This window comes from Leptonychotes weddellii, chromosome 15 (assembly GCF_054177405.1).
Source record: "Leptonychotes weddellii isolate Sample4059 chromosome 15, ASM5417740v2, whole genome shotgun sequence".
NCBI lineage: Eukaryota > Metazoa > Chordata > Mammalia > Carnivora > Phocidae > Leptonychotes > Leptonychotes weddellii.
Genome location: NC_138383.1, coordinates 34,520,599 through 34,543,361, shown reverse-complemented (window position 1 = coordinate 34,543,361; position 22,763 = coordinate 34,520,599). Strand labels below are relative to the sequence as shown.

Here is a 22,763-nt window from a genome sequence, read left to right as displayed (position 1 = left end):
CGACAGGGGGCTTGATCTCAAGACCATTGAGGTCATGACCTGAGCCCCGAAGCCAAGAGTCAGACTGAGCCACCCAGGCACCCCAGTGTTAGGTTTTCTGAAGTGAGATACATCCGTAGAAGAGTGGTCAGATCTGGAACTAATGGCACTTTCTCCTTTTCCCCTAGAACTGGTCAGGCATGAAGTGTCAATTCAAGCTGCTGCGGATGGCTGTGGCCTTGATCTGTAGTAAGTGTGGGCAGGGCAGGCTGGGTGGGATGGAGCCCTGTCCCAGGCCTGGAGGACATAAAGATGGCGCAGTCCCTGCCCTGGAGGCCTTTGTGGTCAAAAAAAAGGGGAAACATGTCATCAGAGTGTGACAAAGTAGGGATGTTATGAGAGAAGTCTGGCCCACTCTGCTGCCGCTTAACCTTTCTTAAACTTTGTATTGACGTATAGTATGCACCCAGAAAAATACAGGATGAGTGTCCAGCTCAGTGACCAGTACCCAGATCAAGAAAAATAACTTCTTTTTAAAACATTTTATTTAAATTCAATTATTTAACATACAGCGTATTATTGGTTTCAGAGGTAGAGGTCAGTGATTCATCAGTCTTATTTGACACCCAAGTGCTCTCCTTAATGTCCATCACCTAGTGACCCCATCCCACCACCCCCCTCCCCTCCAGCAACCCTCAGTTTGTTTCCTAGAGTTAAGAGTCTCTTATGGTTTGTCTCAAGAAAAATAGCTTCTTCATAACCTTTTGGGTCATGGAGTCGATCCTTTGAGATCTCCTATTAGAAGCTAGAGACTCTTTCCCCAGGTTAACTCAAGTATACACACGCATGTACACACACACACACACACACTTGCAGTTTAGCAGGTGAACAGACTGTAACTAATCCACGAAGCCCTGTGTACAGCGTGTGGTGGGGCCCTAGTCGGGAGAAGTCAGTTCTGCCTGCAGAGGTCATTTTGAGTGTCAAAGACAGCTCGGCGTTCACCGCGGAGGCAGGGTACAAGAGGACGTTTCGGGCAGAGATGCAGTGCGAACGTAGACACAGGTGTGGGGGAAGGGCCACGGCCGTCAGGGCAGTTGACGAGACTGACAGTGAGCTTTGGGACTGCGTGTGTTAGTGATCAGAGATAATAGGAGTCGGGTCATGAGGGCTTTAAAGGCAAAGAGAAAGGTTGGACTTCATCCTGGATGCACTGGGAGGCCGCTGAAGGGCTGTAAACAGGAGAGTTACTGGCAGATTTGAGTTCACGAGACTATTCGTGAGACCAGAGGCCTCACAAGAGGCTCATTCTGAGGTGGAAAGAGGTAAGATGCGATGCAGGCAGAAAGAGAGACGAGGGGACACACGGTCTCTCATTCAGTCTTCAGGACACTGTTGTAGAAGAGGGTATTTTCTATAAGGCTAGGTTTGTAGGTAGACACTGGAGCTCATGTTCCTTGCCCACGGCCACCCAGCTGGAGGTGATAGAGGCAGAATGTGGAGCCGACCTGTGCCGTCGCTAATGCCCACACTTTAGCCAGGCTGGGTGGGAGCACCTGAGCTGTCTGCCTGGATCCACCTGTGACCTGGGGAAGAGGAAGATGAACCAGGACAGACAGGGGCAGGAGGATGGGCCTATGCGGACTGCACTTCCGTCCACTTCCACATCCCTTGCTCTAAAGCCCACAGACTCTTTGAGCCAGGGCAGTGGGGGGCAGTGGGGTGCAGTGAGTGGGGGCGGGGTGAGCATAGCTTCCCTGTCTGCTCAGACTCTGAGTTTGTGTGCAGGGAAGGGAGGAGAAGCCTGCGTCTTGATGTTTAAAAAAATCCAACTCATAACAACTAGAATGCTGTTTTGGAGCGGAGGGGGAGGTGAGGGGGGGAAACCAATGTCTTTCAGACCTCCTTTGTGGCACCCAGGGCCTGCTAAGCAAAGGCAGAAGGATGCCCCAGGGCCTGGGGAGGGCTTGGGGAGGACTCAGTGTCGGTCCCTGGCTGCTCCTCTCCTGCCATCTATTGGCCATCCTTGGACTTGCAGGGCCCAGGCCAGAAGATTAGGCGATCCCTGGGGAATGAACATCCCTGGAGGTCCTGGGTGCCCCCGCAGTGGCGACGGTGGAGAGAGGCACACTGGTTAACTAAATAAGTACAGAATTCCCCACAAAGGACTTTCTTTCACTCGTCAAATTTGCCTTGGTTTCCTCATCTGCAAAATGGGGATAAGAATGCCTGCCCTTAGTGCTCTTTGGTGGTGGGCCGTGAAATGGCCATTTCCCAGCACCTATCTTTTGGAGAGAGTGCATCCCATGGGATTAGCCGACCCAACAAGTTCAGGCAAGAAGAGTCAACTGGAGGATGGGATGGGGGCATTTGAGCATCTGTTAGGAGGGAGACTCCAGCACTGTGTTGGGGCCGTGTATCCCCATTCTTTCTTTGTCCTTTTCTCCCTCCATCCCTTCCTTCCAATCACAAAAGTTCTGAGGGAAAGGTTTCTAAGGGTTTTGAAATAGCACATGAAAACACTTTCTAAACTGTAACGTGCTAGCACATACTAAAGTTATTATTAATGTTCTAGCAGTGTAGCCTGGAACTCTGCAGATGGGGAAACTGAGCCTCCCGGACTCATGAACGTGGGGCCGCAAGCCTCTTTGGGTTTCTGCACAAGCTCTCCCCTCTGCCTGGACTGCTCTTCTTAGGGTCTCCTCTTGAAAGTCACGTCTCTGTGCACATTTCACGTCTCTAGGGAGATCTTGCCTGATTCCCCAAACTAACGAATCCCCCCCTCCTTAGACCCAGCGTTGATTTAAAATTACCTAATTTTTTTTTTTTTTTACCCCCTAGAATTTTTCTTACTGGAATTATCTGATGTATGTAATTGATGCTGGTCGATTGCCAGATCTGTAAGCCCTGGGAGAACAGGGGTTCGTCTGTCTTTCACTTCTCTATCTGCAGGGCAGAGAACAAACAGTGCTCGGCCTAGTGGGCAGTGAGTGAACTCACGGGTGGATGGGTGAGCGGGTGGCTGGGTGGCCGGATGGCGTGCAAGGCCTCTCCCTCCGCCCCTGCCCAGCGGCCCTCCTGTGACTTCTCTGTGCTTCCTCCCCTTGCAGTGAGCATGGAGTTCGGGCGGGCCGTGTGGCTCCGGTTCCACCCATCGGCCTACCCCCCGTGCCCTCACCCCAGCTTTGTGGCACACTTGGGCGGCGTGGCTGTGGGCATCACCTTGGGCGTGGTGGTCTTGAGGAACTACGAGCAGAGGCTGCAGGACCAGTCGCTGTGGTGGATCTTTGTGGCCATGTACACGGTCTTTGTGCTGTTCGCTGTTTTCTGGAACATCTTCGCCTACACCCTGCTGGACTTAAAGCTGCCACCCCCTCCTTAAGGTGCTGGGGGACCTAGGTCAGGGGTGGGAGGGCCTAGCAGCAGCAGGAAGGAACATGGACTTTCTTGTTCTCGGCACCAGCTCTGAGAGGCCAGGGAGGAGAGGACGAGATGCTGGGCCATGGTGATGTTGGTGTTCAGGTTTGGACAATGGGGCCTCTTTTTCTGAAAGGCGCCTGCTGGATGAGTTGGATGCTGCTACCATTGTTTTTCTAGACTGTTCTGAGGACATCGAGCCAGGGCGAAGGCCTGGGGTGGGGTAAAAGCAGCCCTCCCCTCGGGCTGGGCTTGTTCTGTGTGTTCAGGCGACGCTTCCCTCGTCACAGACTGAGCAGCAGCCTCCTCCCTTATCCCCACCCCGAGATGTCAGGAAGACCCGAGGGTGGGGTAGCCAGGCAGGCCCTTGTCCAGCCCAGAGATACAGTTACAGGCCAGGAAATGTTCGCTCTACAGCTGTTGGGTTTGGAGCTCTGGAGTGGAGGAGGGCCTGGCGGTGGACATGTTGGCTTTTGGTGTAGGAGAGCCCAGGGTGTGCTCCTGGTGGTGGGCACTGGGGCAGGCAGAGGAGGGAGATGCTGTAACTCTAGGCCTCACTCTTGCCCTGGGGGTATCCAGTAAGAGAAACCCAAGTAGGAGGGAAAAAACTTCATCCCAAGCACTACCCTTGGCAAGGCCCAGTACCAGCTTTGGGTTTCTCCCTCCCTGTCTCCCAGAATGCTGACAACTCATATTGGTGCCCCAGCATCCCATGCCCTGCCTTGTTTTTAGAGCCTTTTCCTTCCCTTCCATTGCCCTGACCCTACATTGTGCCTCCCCTTTGGTCATGGGGATGTGTGTGTGTGTGTGTGTGTGTGTGTGTGTGTGGTTCGGTGGGTGAGGACATCCATGGGATGGTAAGAGATGCCATGGGAAGAACATGAGGGAAGTCAGAGGCTGCAGAGGAAGCCCGTGAGGGGCGTGGGGGTGTGTGGAAGGGTCTGCATGAGAGGAAAAAAGGCACTGAGAAGTGGGAGAGTGTGACGCCTGAGGATCTGACTTTCGGCAAAGCTAGCCCCTTCTTTCCCATTCCTCATCCTTTCCAGGCGTCTCCCTGAAAACCACTGACCAGTGGGAGACTTGTCCTCAGTGGAGGGAGATCTTGGGCCCTCCTAGGGATGCTCAGGATGCCGCGGTTGGCCTTTGCCAAGCTCCCTTCTTGTTCCCCTCTGGAATGACCTTCACATCTGAGATGGTTCTGTTCTGTTTTCCATAAGAGGGAAGGAACTTTGGGGGTGTCAGAGAGGCTGGGGCAGGAATATTGAAGCCATGTGTCCATTGAGTAGGAGGGACAGGAGGCTGCGGTACAAGAAATCCCAATTTAGGGGAAAACTGCTTCTGGACAATTGTTGGGTATTTGGATGAGGGTCAGAGGTGAGGGTAGCCCAGAGACGCAGATGCTCAGAGCTTGGAGGGAACTTGGCTATTGTCAGGTCCATCCCCACCCCAAGGCACAAGTGGGAAAATGAGGCTAAGGGAATGACTCCCAAGCAGGAGCTGATACGGGCCCTGAGGAGAGGGGGAGGGGAGGATGGCTTTTGACAAAATATGTGATTCCCTGTATACTGCTCTTGGAATTCCCAACCACTGACAACCCAGAAGGACAAAGAACTCCAGTCCGGGAGGCAGAGGGACTGGGTCCATGCAGGGGCGAGGGCAGGAGCTTAGTCTGGAGTCAGCCAGGCCAGGCAGTTGGGGGTCTTGAGCCACTGTGGCTTCCTGTCCTCAGTGATCACACGTGAATGGACAGGGTCTCCATGCAGCCCCAGCCTATGCCAAGCCCTTCCCCCTCTTTGCCCGGTGCTCAATAGATTGTCTGGGTCCCCACGTGTGGCTCCTGAGGTCATGCTGCCCTCGTGCTGGTACAGTACTGAGGACTGCCAGGCCCAGTTGGCACAGGCCCAGATCGGGGGCTGGGCCGCATCACCCTGAGGCATCTTGTCTGTGTCCTGCCAGCCTGTCTCTGCCCCACTGAGGGAAGGGTGTAGCTGGGAGAGTCAGCTTCCTAGGAGAGGAGAGTAAGTTGGAACTGGGGCTGAGAGGACTTGGGTAAGGATGGAGAGGGGGGCCCTGGCCATGGGCTGCAGCCCCCTAAACCTGAGTGGTGCTGTCCCTCCCTGGAGGAACGGAGGCAGCCGGTGCCCTCGGGGAGGCAGGGCGTCCCTCCAGGCCCCCCCATATTCTGGGTAGTGGGTGGAGGGAGTGGAGAGTCCCCCCTGCCTTCATCTGGTGCGGCCTGGAGAGGGGTCTACCTCTCGCAGGGGTGAGAAGAAACCTCTAGAAAGGCCTCAGAGAAGCACCCAGTTCCCTCAGGGCCGCAGATGGGAGCTTGTTACCAAGAAGGACTGCCTGAGGCAAAAATCCCATTTGCCATCCTGTCTCAGACCACCAAGGGAGCCTCATCTAGCCTCAGGCCACAGGCCCCAGCTGTTCCCTGTCAGCAGGGTCCAAAAGGAACCCCAAAGTTCTTTGGTCAGCTTCACACCCCCCTCCCCACCCTCGTCCAACCATCAGCTCCAAGCAGGGCCACCCAGTGGGGTCCACGGTCACTCCATACAACCCAGGTCTCCAAACTAGGACCAAAGATCATTGTCTGGTAAGAAAAGTTTCCGTTTTGGTGTCTGACTTTCTCCTCAGCCAGTCCGCGCACCCTCATCCCCGGCACCCTGCTGGCAACCCGTCCCTATCATCCCTCCTTCCTGAGCTCGTACAGCCACCGGCCCAGTGTGCCTCTTGGGACTGTGGAGGGTGGCTGGCCTTCCATCCACGGGACACGGAAACTGAAAGCTGGGGTTTCCCCAAAAAGCAGCCATAGATTTGCTCGCTCGTTAAACGGAAGTGGAATCACAGAAACTAGGGAAGGGAAAACAAGTCTTCAAAGGAGAAATTTGGCTTTAATGACACCATTAGTCATTCATTTTTTTAATTAGGAAAAGCTCCCTAATGAGGTGTTTTTGCCAGCTAATAGGACTCTCCATTTCCACGAGGACACTTCTTACTCAGAGGATTAGGGGAGTCATTGCTCACCAAACCCATATCTTCCTCCAGGGTCCAATTTCATTTTCAAAGAATGCAGATTCCCGGGTGCAGTGGAAGCCCTTTCCTGGCATCCTTCATGTTGCTCCCAGGGCTGGCCAAAAAGCACCAATACTCCTCTGCCTTAAAAAAACAGTGCCCAACCCTGAATTTCCGCACCCCCCCAAAGGACTTGCGTAAGTGGGAAACAAAAGGAAACACAAGCTGCAATGTTTGTTTCTAAATATTTTTGTATTGTGTACATTCTGTATATTTTTGTTGTAACATATTATTTGAACACAGATTCCATTAAAGATTTTTTTTTTTTTTTAAGCCATCGGTGACTCAGGAAGTGACCTGAAGGGCTAGCACCGGAGCCTGTTTTGTCTCTGTCTGGGTCGGGGAGGTGGGAGGCGGCACATACAACACAGCTCCGGGGGTCGGTGCTTGGTGCTGGTGCTTCCAGCTCGGTGGTTCTTAACCGTTCTTGAATTACTGAACTCTTTTGCATGGTTGATGGAAGCTGTGTTTTCTCTTGCTCTGAAAATGCATGGAGAGACAATGTGGAGGGGGGAGGTGGTGTGTGAATAAGGAAACTGGTCCATGGTTTCAGGTCAAGAACTTCTGTGCCCGCTGTCCTGCCTGGCACCCCGTCTTCCTCTCCTCCTCTTACCCTATACTCTGATGGGAGATTAATATTTTGACTACTACTATTGGAGTGATCTTTGAAATATCTAGGCGCTTCCTTCTTTACCCCAATAGTCTATTCTTTAGGTCTTTCTAGGGGCAGTCAACACCTGGATCTTGAGGAAGGGATAGGAATTTTCTCAGGGTGAGAGGACATGGTTCACATACAGAAGGGGAGAGCGAGAGGGGCATAAATGGTAAAGTGTAGTGCTGGGTAAGTTTAATAATCAAATGGGCTTTGAATGGATGCAGTCTGAGAATTCAGTGAAGTGTTTTCTCCAGCTTTTCTAAACCGATGGCAGTATACACAGATTTGCCATTCATAACTGTTAAATTTTGTTGGGGGATTAAACGACCCTGTTAAATTCAGCATGGGAGCTGTTTCCCATAATGTTCTGTCACATCAGTTTCCTGTAGGTCATTGAAAAACATTTCTAAGAGCTGCAGAAGGCATCCCAGAACAAACTTGAGAGTACAGCTCAGACTCAAGGTCAAAGAACTCATTTCTGTTTCATGTGTGGATAAGTAACTCCCCTGGAGGGAAAATCAGGACACTGTCTGAACCCCAGTGTACCCCCCGGTCAGTTCCAGGCTCCATAGCCGGGGCGCTTACTGGCAAGCCCCCTGGACAGCCAGAAGCTGTTTAGCTTTGGCCTCCTATCACTTCTCCCTTGACTTTTCTGGTTCCTCCCTCCTACCAGAGTCTCCTTCTTCCAATAACTTTGTGAGACATCTACCGGTGATAAGGTAACTATGAAGACAGTTTACTGATGACTTAGTATGTGCTGGGCACTGCACGAGCCATTTTCCACAGATTATCCTCATTTAGTGCACAGCTACTCGGTGTGAAGTGGGTATCAATATGCTCATATTTATATGAGGGGCAGGCTTAGGGAAGTGTGGTGACTCCCGGGTACCTTATGGCATAGATGGATTCCCACTGTGGTTCCCGAGTTCATGCTCTCACTCCTCGGCTGTTTGTGTGGGACTTTAAGAGCACGAAACCCGTGGAAGGGCCAGGGCGTTCGTTTCAAGATCCAGTCTCACTGCATTAGTCACAGTAATGGACCTTGGAATATTCATTCCGTGCTCACTTGACAGGATTTCTGCTTTATCAGCCATCCTCAAATAGTTTACAAGAAAATCCACAGCTATGAATTCATTGTCACTCCCTATCACCGCCAACTTCCGGAATCTAGCATTTATGCAAGCTCAGAATGATTTGAAGTCTGTGACACATTCAGGAAGTTTAGCAGTTGCAGAGCTCTCCAGCTCTCTTAGCCCTCCAAGTGGAAAGACTTCATTGATGCCGGGCTTTGGGGGGGGGTGGGGGGGTGGGAATCTCCATGACTGAGAAGACACATGGCTGGGAAAATGTGGTCCTCGTCTTACTTCCCAGATGCCAGCAGGCTTTCCTAGCATCCAGTATAGTGCACCTCTGGTAAAGGACAGGCATTCTGTCACGGTTAATAATGAATAAGAGTGAAGGGAAGGGACTTGGGTTATTGAGTTCTATGGATGTAACTTCCCTGGACAATGAATAAAACATTGTGATGGAAATTGCCCTCACACCCTGCCTGATGCCTCCTGCAAGGTGCAGAAAGGTGTATTCCAGCAGGTGATGTGACTCTCTTCAACAAATTCCTTAGTGCAAGTATAATCTCCCCCTAAACTTACTGCGCCTTAATAAAAATGTCAGACTTGAGAATGGAGCTAGTTAAATAAAAATGACTCTGCTGATGAGAAGCTAAGTTGGGTTATTATTATTATTACAAATATAATTACAATTAAACAGGCCATTTTTGATACATGACAAACATATATTTCCTCTGTAGAGCACACAAGCAATACATAAATGTATTCCACACGTGAACAAATCCTTTTTAAAACTTTAAAAACGAATACATTAACTTATTAAAATTTGAATACAGTACATGTTTCTGGTCATGAGCTCTTTGGGTTTCTTCTCATGGCCAACAAGATACTTGATTCCATGTCACCATTTTCCTTGCCTAGAATAGTGATAGTTTGTCATAGGCTTGTAAAATAAGACAGTATGGCACACAACTATGTACTGTAGTGACCCTGCATCACACAATATATATGTAGAAGTACACATAAAGAATAGCTAACTATACCTTGACTATATCCATAAATGGCTTGAAGCAGGTAATACATTTACTTTAAAATGCCATTTATATCATGGACTGTTGAACGATACGTGAATCTGAAAACGAAAAATATGTTTTTTAGACTCCAAATGTTGGTGTCCTAATGTTGTCTATTAAAAAAATTGATTTCTAAATGAGTAACCAAGTACATTAGAAAAAGCCAGGTTCAAGGGCAGGTTCAATAAGCCTTCGAATTGCTTATTTCCCATGGTCATCCTGAATTTAATGCTATAAAAAATGCTATTTGGATTTTGTTTTCTACATTGCCTACAATCCAAGTTATTAAAATTTAAAACCATATGAGAGCCTTTATGAAGATCTTGAGAGTACAGCTGAATTGTATTTCTCATTAAAGGAAAAGAAATGGCTTGGTGAGTCATGTCCCCAGACTTCTGTAGAAGAGAAAGCATCAGGCCATTGTCAGTCATTTTCAAAGTTAAAACTCAGAACTTATGTATGAGTTTAGGAGAGGATTTTTATGGGCTTGTGTTCCTCTGAGCATCCTGAAGGCAGTGAGAATAAGACTTCTGATCTTCTAACCAAAAATTATTATTAAATGGATTTATTAAAGAGCTTTGCAGAACAAACTGCCGTCATGTGTGTAGCTACAATTGGCTTCCATGGGAATTATAAATGGCTCCATTTTCAACTGATTCGGAGTAAAACAATATGAGGCTTATAACAAATATACAAAAAACTAAAATCAATAAGTAACTCTGATATGAAGAATCTGTTTGCGTTCTTTATGTTACAGTTTGCTTGTAGAATTTGTGTACTTTGCTTCTTTTTTAACACTGTTGGAAAACTCCAGCATTTTCAACAGAAAAACAGAAAAGAAAATACAGGCTCTTGGCAGGTACCTCTGAACAAATGAATGAAGAAAGGGGCTGGCGGCCACTTCTGCAGTAGCTTTCTGTCAGAGATGATGTTTTGTCTTGAAGCTAGTGTATCTATTTTTAAAGCTCATTTAATTTCTTAAACAGTCATGATTTGTGTACTGACTTAACTTTGTCATCCATGCCATAATCAGACAAAAAAAATCTATCCAAGCACCCACAGGATGCACAGATCTGTCTCTGAAATGGTGTTGCAGCGCTAATCTGTCCTGAGACTAGGAGGACTTTTTTTTTTTTTTAAAGAAGCTATAGTACATTGAGAAAGGAGTATCACAATTTTTCTGGGAGGAAAAATTGCTAAATACTGCAGCCAACTCCTCAGAGAAGCCACAAAATGACCTTTCAAGATTTTTGAGCATCAACCCCCCGAGGCCTAGAATTTATGGGGCCAGCAGCGTCCTAAAATTCCACGACTCTAACACACATCTAAGACTCAGTGAAAATGGTCCTCGGATTTTTAGGTCTAAGTAAGTTAAATTTTAAAAGTACGAAATGAAGAAATCTAGAATGTGTCTGAAATAATCTTCAGTAGCAATCCTATGACAATTACAACAACCGCAGTTTCAAACACCAAGGCTGGTATGTACAACTTCACAACACAATGATCTCAAAACATGTGATCAAAAACTTTGGACAAGAGCTTCTTTCATAAATTCTTCAAGGACAGCCACCACGTTTTTGGCTTCAGGCATTTCTTCGTGTTCCACTTTAACAATCTTCAAAAGGATATCTCCACTACCACAGTTCTTCAGGAACATGTAACATTTAAACAAAGCGTAATGATTCATTTCTGCCTGTCGGATAAATCTCTTCAAATTATTTGTGTCTTGTATGGCCTAGAAAAAGATTACCCAGTTAAGTATGTGTTTAGTGAGATAATAACGAAGCCTGAGAAATATCTCCTATCCAGCTGAGAGCTTGACATATGTTGCCGAGATGTTTGCTTTTTATTTTAAATATTTCCATCGTTCTTATTGCTAATATGCTTTGCCCTTGGGAGAACACAATTTCTTACATAAAGTAAAAATATTTTTAAAATCTGCAAAATAAAGTAACAATGCTCCTCCCCATCAGAATTTTGAAACCTTAGGCACTGAACCATTTTTTTTGGTGCTTTCCAACTAAAATACATCACAAATTAGAAGACTGATGTCCCTGAGATACAAGCAAGCACTCAACCCAATTAATTGGAACTGCAATGACATATATGCAGAAGCTCCTGGAAAATATAAATAAAGTAAATGCCTTCTGGGGATTCTAGTTTTGAGAACGTCCTATTTAATAGACATCACAGCTGTAAAGCAGATTTGTTACTCTGTCACTGGTACTAACTAAAATTCAGACAAAAATGATATGATGATATTTGGCACATAGCCAATTAATTACCTTTAGTTTAAAGTTCTCCAGTACTTGTCGAAAAAGAAAAGGGTTACCTCCTTCAGTGCCATTCAAAAAAGCCTGCATCCAGTCCTCACAAAACCGGTTGCTTCCTATGAAGTATTTTAGAAAAAAAATAATAAAACCGAAATCCTACAAAGCATAAGACATTCTTTCTAATCCTACAAAGCATAAGATTTATTCTTTCTATTCATTATTTATTTATTTTTAACTGAAGTGTAATTGACACTTCATAGTTTGTTAGTTTCAGGTATACATCACCTGTATCCATTGTGATTTTCCTTCTTGGTCAAAACACTTATAGTGAATTATTTTCAAGATTTATTTATTTAGGGGCGCCTGGGTGGCTCAGTCGTTAAGCGTCTGCCTTCAGTTCAGGTCATGATCCCAGGGTCCTGGGATTGAGCCCTACATCGGGCTCCCTGCTCGGTGGGAAGCCTGCTTCTCCCTCTCCCACTCCCCCTGCTTGTGTTCCCTCTCTCGCTGTCTCTCTCTCTCTGTCAAATAAATAAATAAATAAATAATAAGAAAAAAAAAGATTTACTTGAGAGAGAGAGAAAGAGCAAGCATGCACAAGTGGGGGGAGGGGCAGAGCGAGAGGAAGAGAATCTCAAGCGGACTCCCCACTGAGCGAGGAACCAGACACGGGGCTTGATCTCACGACCCTGAGATCATGCCCTGAGCCAAAATCAAGCGTCGGATGCTCAGCCGACTGAGCCACCCAAGCGCCCCACGTGTAGTGAATTATTTAAGACTTTCTATAATGGTCTAAAAAAATGGTCGGCTCACCACCTGGCTAAGAAATACCAAATGGCTGAAGCCCTGAGTATGTCTTCCCCATCACATCCCCCTCCTTTCCCATCAGAAAGGATTATCGTTCCCACGTATTTCTTTCAACTTTTGTCACATACTTTTCTTTTTTAATCTCTAAGGCCTATATAGTATTACTTTACATATGTTAAAACTTTGTTTTTCTTTAATGGCTCTTCCACTAAATAGTATGGTTCTGAGCTAGTTCGTGCATTTTCGCTGCTATGTAGGGCTCCACTGTATGAATATAGCAGTTTTTCAGTTTTCCTGATAGACATTTGCTTCCATTCTTTGCTATTTCAAACAATGCCTTTATGAATATTTCTGTACTTGTCTCCTTATGTACACATACAAAAATTTCTCTATATACATAGGAGTGGAATTGCTAGGCATGATGGGATTTCCGTGGTTCTAGAATTGATACTATTTTTGGTGAGTGTGAGATAAACAGAGACAAGTGTACAAGGCTGGAAGGCTAACTTTGTCTCATGTGTTCTCGGTGCAAAAATAGAGACTCTCACCAGGAAGGCTGCCTCGGGCTGTGGCTCACCTGCATTGTAGAACTGAGGCTGGGAGCTGCTGCAATCGATGACCACGGATTTATGTGGCTCCTCGGTCATGGCCATGCACAAGGACGTCATGGTGCCTTCGTGAATAAGGCCTTGAAGACTGGCCACACTCAGAAACCTGCCACACACACAGGTTCTTTTCCACAAACAGTATTGCAGGGTAGGAGGGAGAAAGCAAATTCATTCTGCACTGGGTGGGGGGTTTGAAAACGTAGTATCAGGCTTGCTGTGAAAAAGGAAAACTCTTCTTTACCTGTTAATGTCTCTCTTTGTTTTTTCATCCGATTCTTTAACTTCAACAGGAGTATAACTCAGAGCCTATGAGAGAAAAATAAAGCCTAATTGATACAGGGATTCTAGTTTTCCTTATTGAGCAGATACTCAACAGTAAACGTCAGCTTCCCCAATAAACACCACACTGGACCATTCTAGATGGGCACTACCCAGAGCCTTGTTCATCAGGTGCCCACTGACAGCCTAAAACCTGGCTTTACCACCCTGGTCTCATGGGACCATCCAGTTACAGCTGAATTTACCCACCACATATTTAAATAAAAGCCTGGCCATATACTCTAGGTTTCCCCCATTGTCTGGGTATTTTCGTGAATTTTTCATTTTTTATCTGGACTTTTTTTTTAAAGTAGTCTCTACCCACAATGTGGGGCTTGAATTTACGACTCCAAGATCAAGAGTTGCATGCTTTACAGACTGGGCCAGCCAGGCGCCCCTATCTGGACTTTTTATATAGTGAAAAATCACTTTGGGATTTTTGTTTTCCTTCTCAAATTGTTTTGGAAATTGTGCCTCTCCCAGATCACTTCAAAAATATTATTTTAAAATGTTTTATCCTGGGGTGCCTGGCTGGCTCAGTCAGTTAAGGGTCAGACTCTTGATCTTAGCTCAGGTCTTGATCTCAGGGTTATGAGTTTAAGCCCCACTGAAGCTGGGCGTAGAGCCTACTTAAAAAAATAATAATGTTTTATCCTATTAGGAAGATTTAGTATTTGCAATTCTACCTGAGTAGTAGAACTTTCTAGATCTCAGTAAACAGTGTGGTCTACTCTGATTGCAAGCATAGTTTGAATGAATATTCAGCAGGGGAGGGGGGAGTAGTGTTTAGAGAAAGTGAGTATGTCTTTAAATAATCCAAACTCTGCCAAAGTGACTCTCAATTAAAGAAATGCTTTTGTTTGGGCAATACTTACAGCATGTAGCAGAAAGGTAAGCTTCTCCTGAAAGAGAAGAACCACCCTTTGGATTGGGCATACAACATCCTCAAACCAGCTGCTCAGGTAGGATTTTATGTGGTTCTCCAGGCCCCTTTCCTAGATCAAGAAAGAATGTCACCTGCTTTAATGTAAGCCTTCTCTTTAGTGGACTTAACATTTTCTTCATGATATTCTTGACAGTGCAAAGAACTCAGGATAGGGGTGCGTGGGTGGCTCAGTTGGTTGAGGGTCTGCCTTCGGCTCAGGTCATGATCCCAGGGTCCTGGGATCTCGCCCCTCGTTGGGCTCCCTGCTCAGTGGGGAGTTTGCTTCTCCCTCTGCCTCTGCCTCTGCTCATGCTCTCTCTCTCTCTCTCAAATAAATAAATAAAATCTTAAAAAAAAAAAAAACTGAGGATAGATACCTCCTTTTTTTAAGCTAACACCACCAACTCAAATAAGGAATTGTGATACAACTTTCCTGAGCAGAGTGGGGAATAATTCTGTACTGAATTTCTTTTTTTTTTTTTAAAGATTTTATTTATTTATTTGACAGAGAGAGACAGCAAGAGAGGCAACACAAGCAGGGGGAGTGGGAGAGGGAGAAGCAGGCTTCCCGCTGAGCAGGGAGCCTAACGCGGGGCTTGATTCCAGGACCCTGGGATCATGACCTGAGCCGAAGGCAGACGCTTAACCATCTGAGCCACCCAGGTGCCCCTGTATGGAATTTCTTAAAAAAACACTTAGAAATGTATTACATAAAATAAAGAGACCGAATTAGTAGGGTTCCATGCTATTTCTTTGCTGGGAGAAGTTGGGCATTTACATGTCCATCTTCTCCTACCATACTGTGTATACTCAGAGATTTTTTCTTTAAGTTTTTTTTTTTTTTTAAGATTTTATTTATTTGACAGAGACAGTGAGAGAGGGAACACAAGCAGGGGGAGGGGGAGTGGGAGAGGGAGAAGCAGGCTTCCTGCCGAGTAGGGAGCCCAATGCGGGGCTCGATCCCAGGACCCTGAGATCATGACCCGAGCCGAAGGCAGACGCTTAACAACTGAGCCACCCAGGCACCGCAAGATTTTCTTTTTAAGTGATCTTTACCCTTAAAGTGGGGATCAAACTCACAACCCCGAGATCAAGAGTTGTGTGCTCTACCAACTGAGCCAGCCAGGTGCCCCAGGAGATATTCTCTTAATAATCCTTGTCACCCCAGCACTTGGCAGTGCCTGAAACATCCATGCATGAGCTTATAGAGCACCTGCTGAATGGCTGAAGAGTGAGACAGCTCACTCACATTCAGATAGGATCAGAGAAGGACACACACTAATTCATCAAAGCCCTCAAGCCCACTCCAGCTGTCAGACTGCTGCCATGAGCGCTGGCCATGAGCACATCTGGCTTTCTAGACTGTGCTGCTCACTGGGGACTACTGCAAGAGCTCCGCTCTGGGAGAGCAGCTCCCCCTAGACCCATTTCCTTGGCTTACTCCTATGCTAGCCTTTCCTCTCCTGCAGGATCTTGTAAGCACATGACAAGTAAAAGGAATTGGTACCACATGTAATGGGTAGTAAAGTTAGAAGAGTTATAACTTTTAACAACTACTACACAGTGAAGTGTAGTTTTTTAAAGATATAGATAATTTAATCAATATGGATATATCTAGTTCGTGAAAGATCGACTAATAAAAAATGGAATTTTTCGGGGCACTTTTCATGCAAAGTGTCTGCCTTCAGTTCAGGTTATGATCCCAGGGTCCTGGGATCGAGCCCATGTCAGGCTCCCTGCTCAGCGGGGAGTCTGCTTCTCCCTCTCCCACTCCCCCTGCTTGTGTTCCCTCTCTGGCTATGTCCCTCTGTCAAATAAATAAATAAAATCTTTAAAAAATAAAAAAAAGGGGGCGCCTGGGTGGCTCAGTTGTTGAGCATCTGCCTTTGGCTCAGGTCATGATCTCAGGGTCCTGGGATCGAGCCCTACATCGGGCTCCCTGCTTGGCGGGAGGCCTGCTTCTCCCTTTCCCACTCCCCCTGCTTGTGTTCCTTCTCTCTCTGTGTCTCTCTCTGTCAAATAAATAAATAAAATTTTTAAAAAATAAATAAAAAATTAAAAAAGATTAAAAAAATAAAAATGAATTTTTCTACAAGTCTTTGATGTTGAGTTCAAGGACAGTCATACCATTGTATAGCATGTCTTTGGTGCCAGAGGCTTCACGGACATTAGTTCTGACCAGCACATAAGTCTTATGTGCCTAGAAATCTGGAAAAGAGTATCTTCTTCCTCACTTGGCATATTACCATATACCCTGAATTCAATGGATTCAATTTTTCATGGATACAAAACATCAGAAGCAGTCTTGTGAAACTTAGAGCACTTATAGGACTATGTTCCCTGCTTCCCTGAACAGGCACCTTCCTATTAGCCCACAAAGCAGTATTTTTAGCATTTGGGTGTCTTTGTGTCTACCTGTGTGATTTCATAAGCATAGCAATTACAGTGTGTTTATCATCTCAGTCTTACCAATTAAATCGATCATCTTACCTCACAGCTCATGTTATTTTTCAGCCCTTGAATATACTTGTCCAATTCAAGCCTGAAAGTACGTTCTTAAGGAAGCAATAAAGGATGCATCAAGACAGTGTTTTATCTCTCAATAGGAAACATAAAATCTCTCAGATGCAAACTTTAAATTAAGACATGCCAGGACAAACTGGTTGTATGAAGGTATGAAATGAAGTAAATATAGAAGGGGTAGAAAAGCTCTTTGGAGGTCGGTAGTAATACTCCTCCACTTAGCATCCCATGGTTTCCTTCCTGATATCCTCGAAGATCAAAGAAAGGATATAGCTCAAGTCCTTTTTCAGACCCTCCTAAAAAACAGACCACATACTCTGAAGCTTTATGTTCAGAGTCCACTGTTGCTGCTTCAGGAAGCAGTTTTTCTTGTTGGAAAAGACAGTAATAACAACCGACCCGGGATTCTGGAATCCTAGAAAAGACAAGACAGTAAAATGTATTATTTTGCTAAGTCATGCGTCTAGTTTTATGGACTGCTGCAAACCTTGGTCATCTTCATCTGACAATACTGTTAAGATTGCAAACTAGGTCAGAACTTCCTAGACTTCTCCTTGGTTTACTTGTAATAGCAGAGGAAAATTACCATGTACCGTTATGGGCTTTTGCAAAAGCAGCACCTAGAATTTCAAACGTGGCATTTCTTTGAGTTCTCTTCTCTTAGTGAAAAACTCATGCAAATTTTATTCTTGTTCATAGTATATCCACGTTTACATAAATATAAACATGTTCTCTTTCTCCCCCCAAAACTTCACGAATCACTGAAGCTCCAGGCAGATGTGACATGTTAATCCTGGGGCTTTATCTTTGGGCTTTGGCTTCATACTCCTGAGGGGACTTGATGGCAAAATCATAGTCTAAAGTGAACTACAATCAAGGGGTGTAATGGAAAGATGGCTGGAAGTCAACAGAGGACACCTATGATTAAGCCTGCACTCCATCAATATGACCAGCTGTGTGACCTCAATGTCTTTGAGTTTATTTGCTCATCTGAAAATGGAAGTAAGAGTATCTGCTCTATTGCCCCTTTGTAGAGAGCAGTTTGGGAAAGCACTTTACAAACTGTATACACTTTTAGTTTTGGTAATTAACTCTTTTCTTCCAAGTACAAGACCAAATAAGTACTCTTAGGTGGTAGCATCTGCCATTCACTTAATTCCATCCCACAAGTGTGTGTGTGTGTGTGTGTGTGTGTGTGTGTGTGTGTGTGACCCAGGGCTCAGGCTGCCAGAGAACAAAGACCAACTTTGCAAGTCCGGTAGGAGCTGATCTTTTGCAATTTCTCCACACTTCTCATATTCAGCTCAGAAATAAAAACCCAGGACACAGCACATTTTACACTTACCTCAGCTCCACAGATGCAACATTACCCAGCCCTTCAAATACTGCTCCCTTAGCAAGACGCTTAGCAATGAAACCACGCAGGTCTGGCTCCACTTCCGATGGCAGATTAGTACCCACCAAGGAGAGGCTGGACAAATAAAAGACACACATCTCTTACCAGTGGACTACGACATTCACACCTCATAAATCAGAATATTACTAAAAGCCAGAATCTCTTTAAGGATTTGACAAAGCTTTTTTTTTTTTTTTTAAAGATTTTATTTATTCATTTGAGACACAGAGATAGAGAGAGAGAGAGCATGAGCAGGGAGAGAGGCAGAGGGAGAAGGAGAAGCAGGCTCCCTGCTGAGCCAGGAGCCCGATGTGGGCCTCGATCCCAGGACCCTGGAATCATGACCTGAGCCGAAGGCAGATGCTTAACCATCTGAGCCACCCAGGCGCCATACAACGCTTTTTATAGGACTCCTGCTGGGGAGGCTTCTAGGTGTGTATGTCACCAAGTATGATCTACCTCATCAAATGGTTTAAAATAGTCCTATCTTTCCAGCTCATTCTCTCTAGTATACTCCACCGGGACCCCTAATCCACTGACCTTACCTCCTTTTCACAATACCATAATGCTATTACAACACCTAAAAAATTCCTTAAATCATCTATCATCCTGTCAGTGAACATATTGTTGTATTATCCCCTACTTCGCATCAAGTGCTAAGATTCAGTCATTCATTCATTTACGAAATATGTCTTAAATGTTTACCCTGGTACCACTCAGGGTGCCAGGTAGGGAGACATCAATGAACCAAAGAGACAACAATCCATTCTGTCCTAGAGTTTACATTCCAGTGTGTAGCAATGGAGCTCTGAAAGGGTATTGAAGGTGGGGAAAAGGAGCATTTTAGATTTCTTTATACTCATATGACCTTGAATATTTAATGCAGTTCCAATCAAGGAACTAAGATGGATTGCCTCTGGCTTAATCACCAGGGGCACTCCAGTATTTGTATCTGCCCAGCCTTGAATGAATGGACTAATGAGGAAATCCAGATGAGGTTCCTAGGGGATAGGTGGGCTTGGTGGTTTGACTCGGGGAAAGCTGAAGTGAAATAGGGTACCCACTGATATCTACAGGACAGAGATGCAGAGAAGATGAAAGCACACCCGTGGGTTAGGGTCGAGCTGCTTTTACCTGAAATCATCACCAGAGGGCGTTTCTGCATTTGTGCCGCTTGGGCTTCCATCATCACTGTCCCCTCGCTGTTGTGCCAATCTGCACACCACAAAAGCAATACAGCTATCAGTTATGGGCTCTAACTCAAACGCAGTACGGCCCCCTCCCCGCCGGCAAGCAGGGTGGAGGTGAACAGTCAACTGAAAATGCTGCAAGTTAGAAGTGCGTGGATCCTCCACTGCCTACGTAGCCTCATGACAGGGAAAACCCATGAAACGGTGCGGACAAGAGCCCCTTCTCCAGGCCGTCTAAGAGGTGGAGGAAAAGCTAAATTAAACATCCACAAGAGTCGAGGAAATTACCTCTAAAAACCAGACTTTCCAGGGCCAAGAGAGCCCCAGGAATGTCTGCCCCGACCGAGGAAAAGGAGGCAGCGAGAACAGAGGATAATCGGAGGGTGGGGTGGAGGTGTGAATGCGTGGGGCTAATGGGAGAAATTGGGGCGGTAATGACAGGAAGGACGGGGTGGAAATTGACATTAATGAGTGTACGAGGCGCTGCGCCAAAGGGCAGGGGCGACAGGAAGGGGCTGAAAAGTCGAGAGGGACAGTTGGAGCGCAGAGGATTAGGAGGGGCGCCAAAGTCCAGGACGGTGGCCCGGAAGAACGGCGTGAGGCGAGGAGGGTCCTTAGGACCAGAGACTATATAGCTGGGAGAGGGGAAGAAGGGCTTTGCGAGAGGCCAGGGGTGGGATGCGGGGCCGGGACGCGGGGCCGGGGCGGGGCCACAGGGACGGTGGGCGCTGCACCTGCTTCCGCGGTAGCTGTAGAGACAGTAGTGGCTGCTGGGCGGCGGCTCGAGTCTCCGCTCCTCTGCGGAGCCTCCCTCCTCGCTGCTCTCTAGCTCCTTTTCATCCCCATCCAGAGATTCCTGCAAGGAGGGGAGCATCGCGGCGCCGGCCTCCGAGCGGCCCTGTGTTCCCGCCAAACCGCTCCCCCGCTGCCGTACAGTCCTCCGAGGCCGGGCTCGTGCGGCTCCCAGGCCTCGCGCACCTGCGTTCCGCCTGTTTCCCGGAGTCGCAGGCCAGGAAGCCGCTGTCGGGGGCGGGGGTCTTTACTCCCGGTAGGGGCTGGTGGGTGCGCCGAATTACCTCCTGCAGAATCTTTTACCATTTCTCTCTTGACTCCCTTTTCTCCTCTGGCTATCGTCTAAGACGTCTAGGAGACGTAATAAACATGGTACTATTAGCTAGCCACCTGGAAAAGGATGAATGGGCCCTCCTACCACCCTTCAAGAGCGTGGACACGCACTCACGTGCACCAGTTTGATAAAAGATATAAAAATTTATTTATTTGAAAGAGAGAGAGCACGCACAGGCGGGGGAGGAACAGAAGGAGAGGGAGACAAGCAGACTCCCTGCCCAGTGGGGAGCCTGACCCCAGAACCCCGAGATCATGACTTGAGCCAAAATCAAGAGTAGGAGGCCCAACTGACTGAGCCACTTAGGCACCCCAAAATATATAAGAATTTAAAATGCCCCCTCCCAGGTGAAAACATGGAAGAATTTTGAAGATTCTTGAAGAAGGCCTTTCTAAATATTTAAAACACTTAGAAACCACATGGGAAAAGATTAATAAATCTGACCAGGTAAAGACTAAACTTCTGTGTTGCCCAAAGTCAAAACACAAATGACCAACTAGGAAAAATATTTGCAACATATATAATGGATGAAGGGCTGTCATTCATCAATAAAAAAGAAAGACAATAGGCAGTTTGCAGAATAAAAATGAAGAATATGTAAGTAAATAAACTGTTCAATTTCAAATGAAATTGGTAGTATATAGTACTGCTTTTCACCTGGCAGATTAGCAAACATTTGAAAGTTTGGTAATACCTTGCGTTGGGGTGTGTAAAGAAGCAGTCACTCTCCTAAACAGTTGATAGGAATAAAATTAATGCATGTGGTTAATTTTATTTGTTTTTCAGATTTTATTTTTTAAAGTAATCTCTATATCCAATGTGGGGATTGAACTCATAACCCTGAGATCAGGAGTTGCATGCTCTACCAATTGAGCCAGCTGGGTGCCCTCAATGCACATGGTTTAGAAAGGAATTTGAAAACGTTTATCAATATTTTAAATTCACATACCCTTTGACTATCAATGCAACACCAGGACATCATCAAATGGATACATTTATGTAAATGTGAAAATACAAGTCCAAAAATATTCCTTGCAACATGGTTTATAATGATAAAAAACTAGATACAATCTGAATGTTGGTCAATAGAGTACTGATTATGTAAGTTTTTGGTACATGCAGTGGCCGGCAGAATAATCACCCCCCCCACTCCCCAACGAAGATGTCCACGTCCTAATCTCTGGAACCTGAGAATATTTTACCTCACATAGCAAAAGGGACTCTGCAGTTGTGATTATATTAAGGAACTTGAAATGGGACGATTATCTTGGATTATCCAAGTAGACCCAGTATAACCCTAAGAGTCTCTGTAAGAAGGAGACGGGAAATCAGAGAGAAGGCAATTGTGATATACAGAGACGGAAGTGATTTGGGACCACAAATTGCACATTCTCTAGAGGCTAGAAAAGGCAATACATGATTCTCCCCTAGAGGCTGCAGAAGGAATGCAGGCCTGCCATTTCAGACTTCTGATCTCCAGGACTGTAATATAATAAATTTGTGTTGTTTTAAGCCACTAAATTTGTGGTTAATTTTGTTCCAGCAGCAATAGGAAACTAATACACATGTGTACCTGAAGACTATGCAGCTATTAAAAAGAATGAACTAGACTATGTGCACATATAGAAAAACAATCCAGTATTTAAGTTTTTATCCTGGCAACACAATTGAAGGAGACAAGGTATACACATGGGGAAGGGCAGAATGTAATTACTGCCAAGAAAGTAATGCAGACAGGGTGATCTTATGGAATCTCATTACTGGCTTTTTTTTTCTCCCATATTTTTTTGTTTTTTAAAGATTTTATTTATTTACTTGACAGAGAGAGAGCACGCACACGAGCACACAAGCAGGATGAGTGGCAGAGGGAGAGGGAGAAGCACACTCCCTGCTGAGCATAAAGCCCAACTCCGGCTCCATCCAGGACCCTGGGATCATGACCTGAGGCAAAGGCAGATACTTAACCTACTGAGCCACCCAGGCACCCTGATCAATCTATAATCTTAACTGTTATTTTATATTGTATTCTCCTGCTTGGGTCTTAGAATTCTTTTTTTTTTTTATAAAGATTTTATGTATTTATTTGAGAGAGAGAATGAGATAGAGAGAGCATGAGAGGGGGGAGGGTCAGAGGGAGAAGCAGACTCCCTGCCGAGCAGGGAGCCCGATGCGGGACTCCATGCGGGACTCGATCCCGGGACTCCAGGATCGTGACCTGAGCCGAGGGCAGTCGCTTAACCAACTGAGCCACCCAGGTGCCCTGGTCTTAGAATTCTAAGAAAAAGTCTCTGTGTGATGCACAGAGGCCTTCTTAATTTAGCCTCTACCACC

General features: G+C 46.1%; 2 protein-coding genes and 1 long non-coding RNA gene across 5 annotated transcripts in view; 2 read left to right on the top strand and 1 right to left on the bottom strand.

Annotated features, from left to right (window-relative positions):
* The window catches only part of RHBDL3 (rhomboid like 3), a 51,587-nt gene extending 43,177 nt beyond the window's left edge, over positions 1 to 8,410 (top strand). Inside the window, exons 7-8 of the mRNA XM_081805382.1 lie at positions 168 to 228; positions 3,090 to 8,410. Of these exons, the coding sequence (XP_081661508.1) occupies positions 168 to 228; positions 3,090 to 3,361 (333 nt within the window). The 3' untranslated portion in view covers positions 3,362 to 8,410. The remainder of the gene's footprint in view (positions 1 to 167; positions 229 to 3,089) is intronic.
* A 1,405-nt stretch (positions 8,411 to 9,815) lies between these two features.
* Positions 9,816 to 20,239, bottom strand: C15H17orf75 (chromosome 15 C17orf75 homolog). Of its 3 annotated transcripts, none has more exons than XM_081805380.1 (10): positions 20,041 to 20,237; positions 19,251 to 19,331; positions 18,066 to 18,191; positions 16,992 to 17,135; positions 16,688 to 16,745; positions 14,148 to 14,267; positions 13,196 to 13,260; positions 12,924 to 13,078; positions 11,552 to 11,655; positions 9,816 to 11,001 (listed from the first exon to the last, which is right to left on the bottom strand). In XM_081805380.1, the coding sequence occupies exons 1-10, from the start codon at positions 20,178 to 20,180 to the stop codon at positions 10,786 to 10,788; spliced, it is 1,209 nt and encodes a 402-aa protein (XP_081661506.1). In that variant the 5' UTR covers positions 20,181 to 20,237; the 3' UTR covers positions 9,816 to 10,785. The 3 variants fall into 3 exon arrangements, with proteins under 3 accessions (XP_081661506.1, XP_006744525.2, XP_081661507.1); XM_006744462.3 differs by having other exon boundaries at positions 12,924 to 13,060; positions 20,041 to 20,236; XM_081805381.1 differs by having other exon boundaries at positions 10,819 to 11,001; positions 11,599 to 11,655; positions 20,041 to 20,239.
* Positions 20,232 to 22,481, top strand: LOC145717383 (uncharacterized). The gene is made up of 3 exons (XR_014140562.1): positions 20,232 to 20,354; positions 21,219 to 21,431; positions 22,255 to 22,481. It is a non-coding gene; the product is annotated as an uncharacterized LOC145717383 (long non-coding RNA).
* The last annotated feature ends 282 nt before the right edge of the window (positions 22,482 to 22,763 follow it).

What these genes read in the sequence shown, in the direction of transcription:
- C15H17orf75 (XM_081805380.1), bottom strand. Translation starts at nt 20,180, where the DNA reads ATGCTCCCCTCCTTGCAGGAATCTCTGGATGGGGATGAAAAGGAGCTA. An exon ending in CCCTCTGGTGATGATTTCAG is followed by an intron (nt 18,192 to 19,250) that starts GTAAAAGCAGCT and finishes TTATTTGTCCAG; the next exon opens with CCTCTCCTTGGTGGGTACTA. An exon ending in AAAATAACATGAGCTGTGAG is followed by an intron (nt 14,268 to 16,687) that starts GTAAGATGATCG and finishes TTCTTGATCTAG; the next exon opens with GAAAGGGGCCTGGAGAACCA.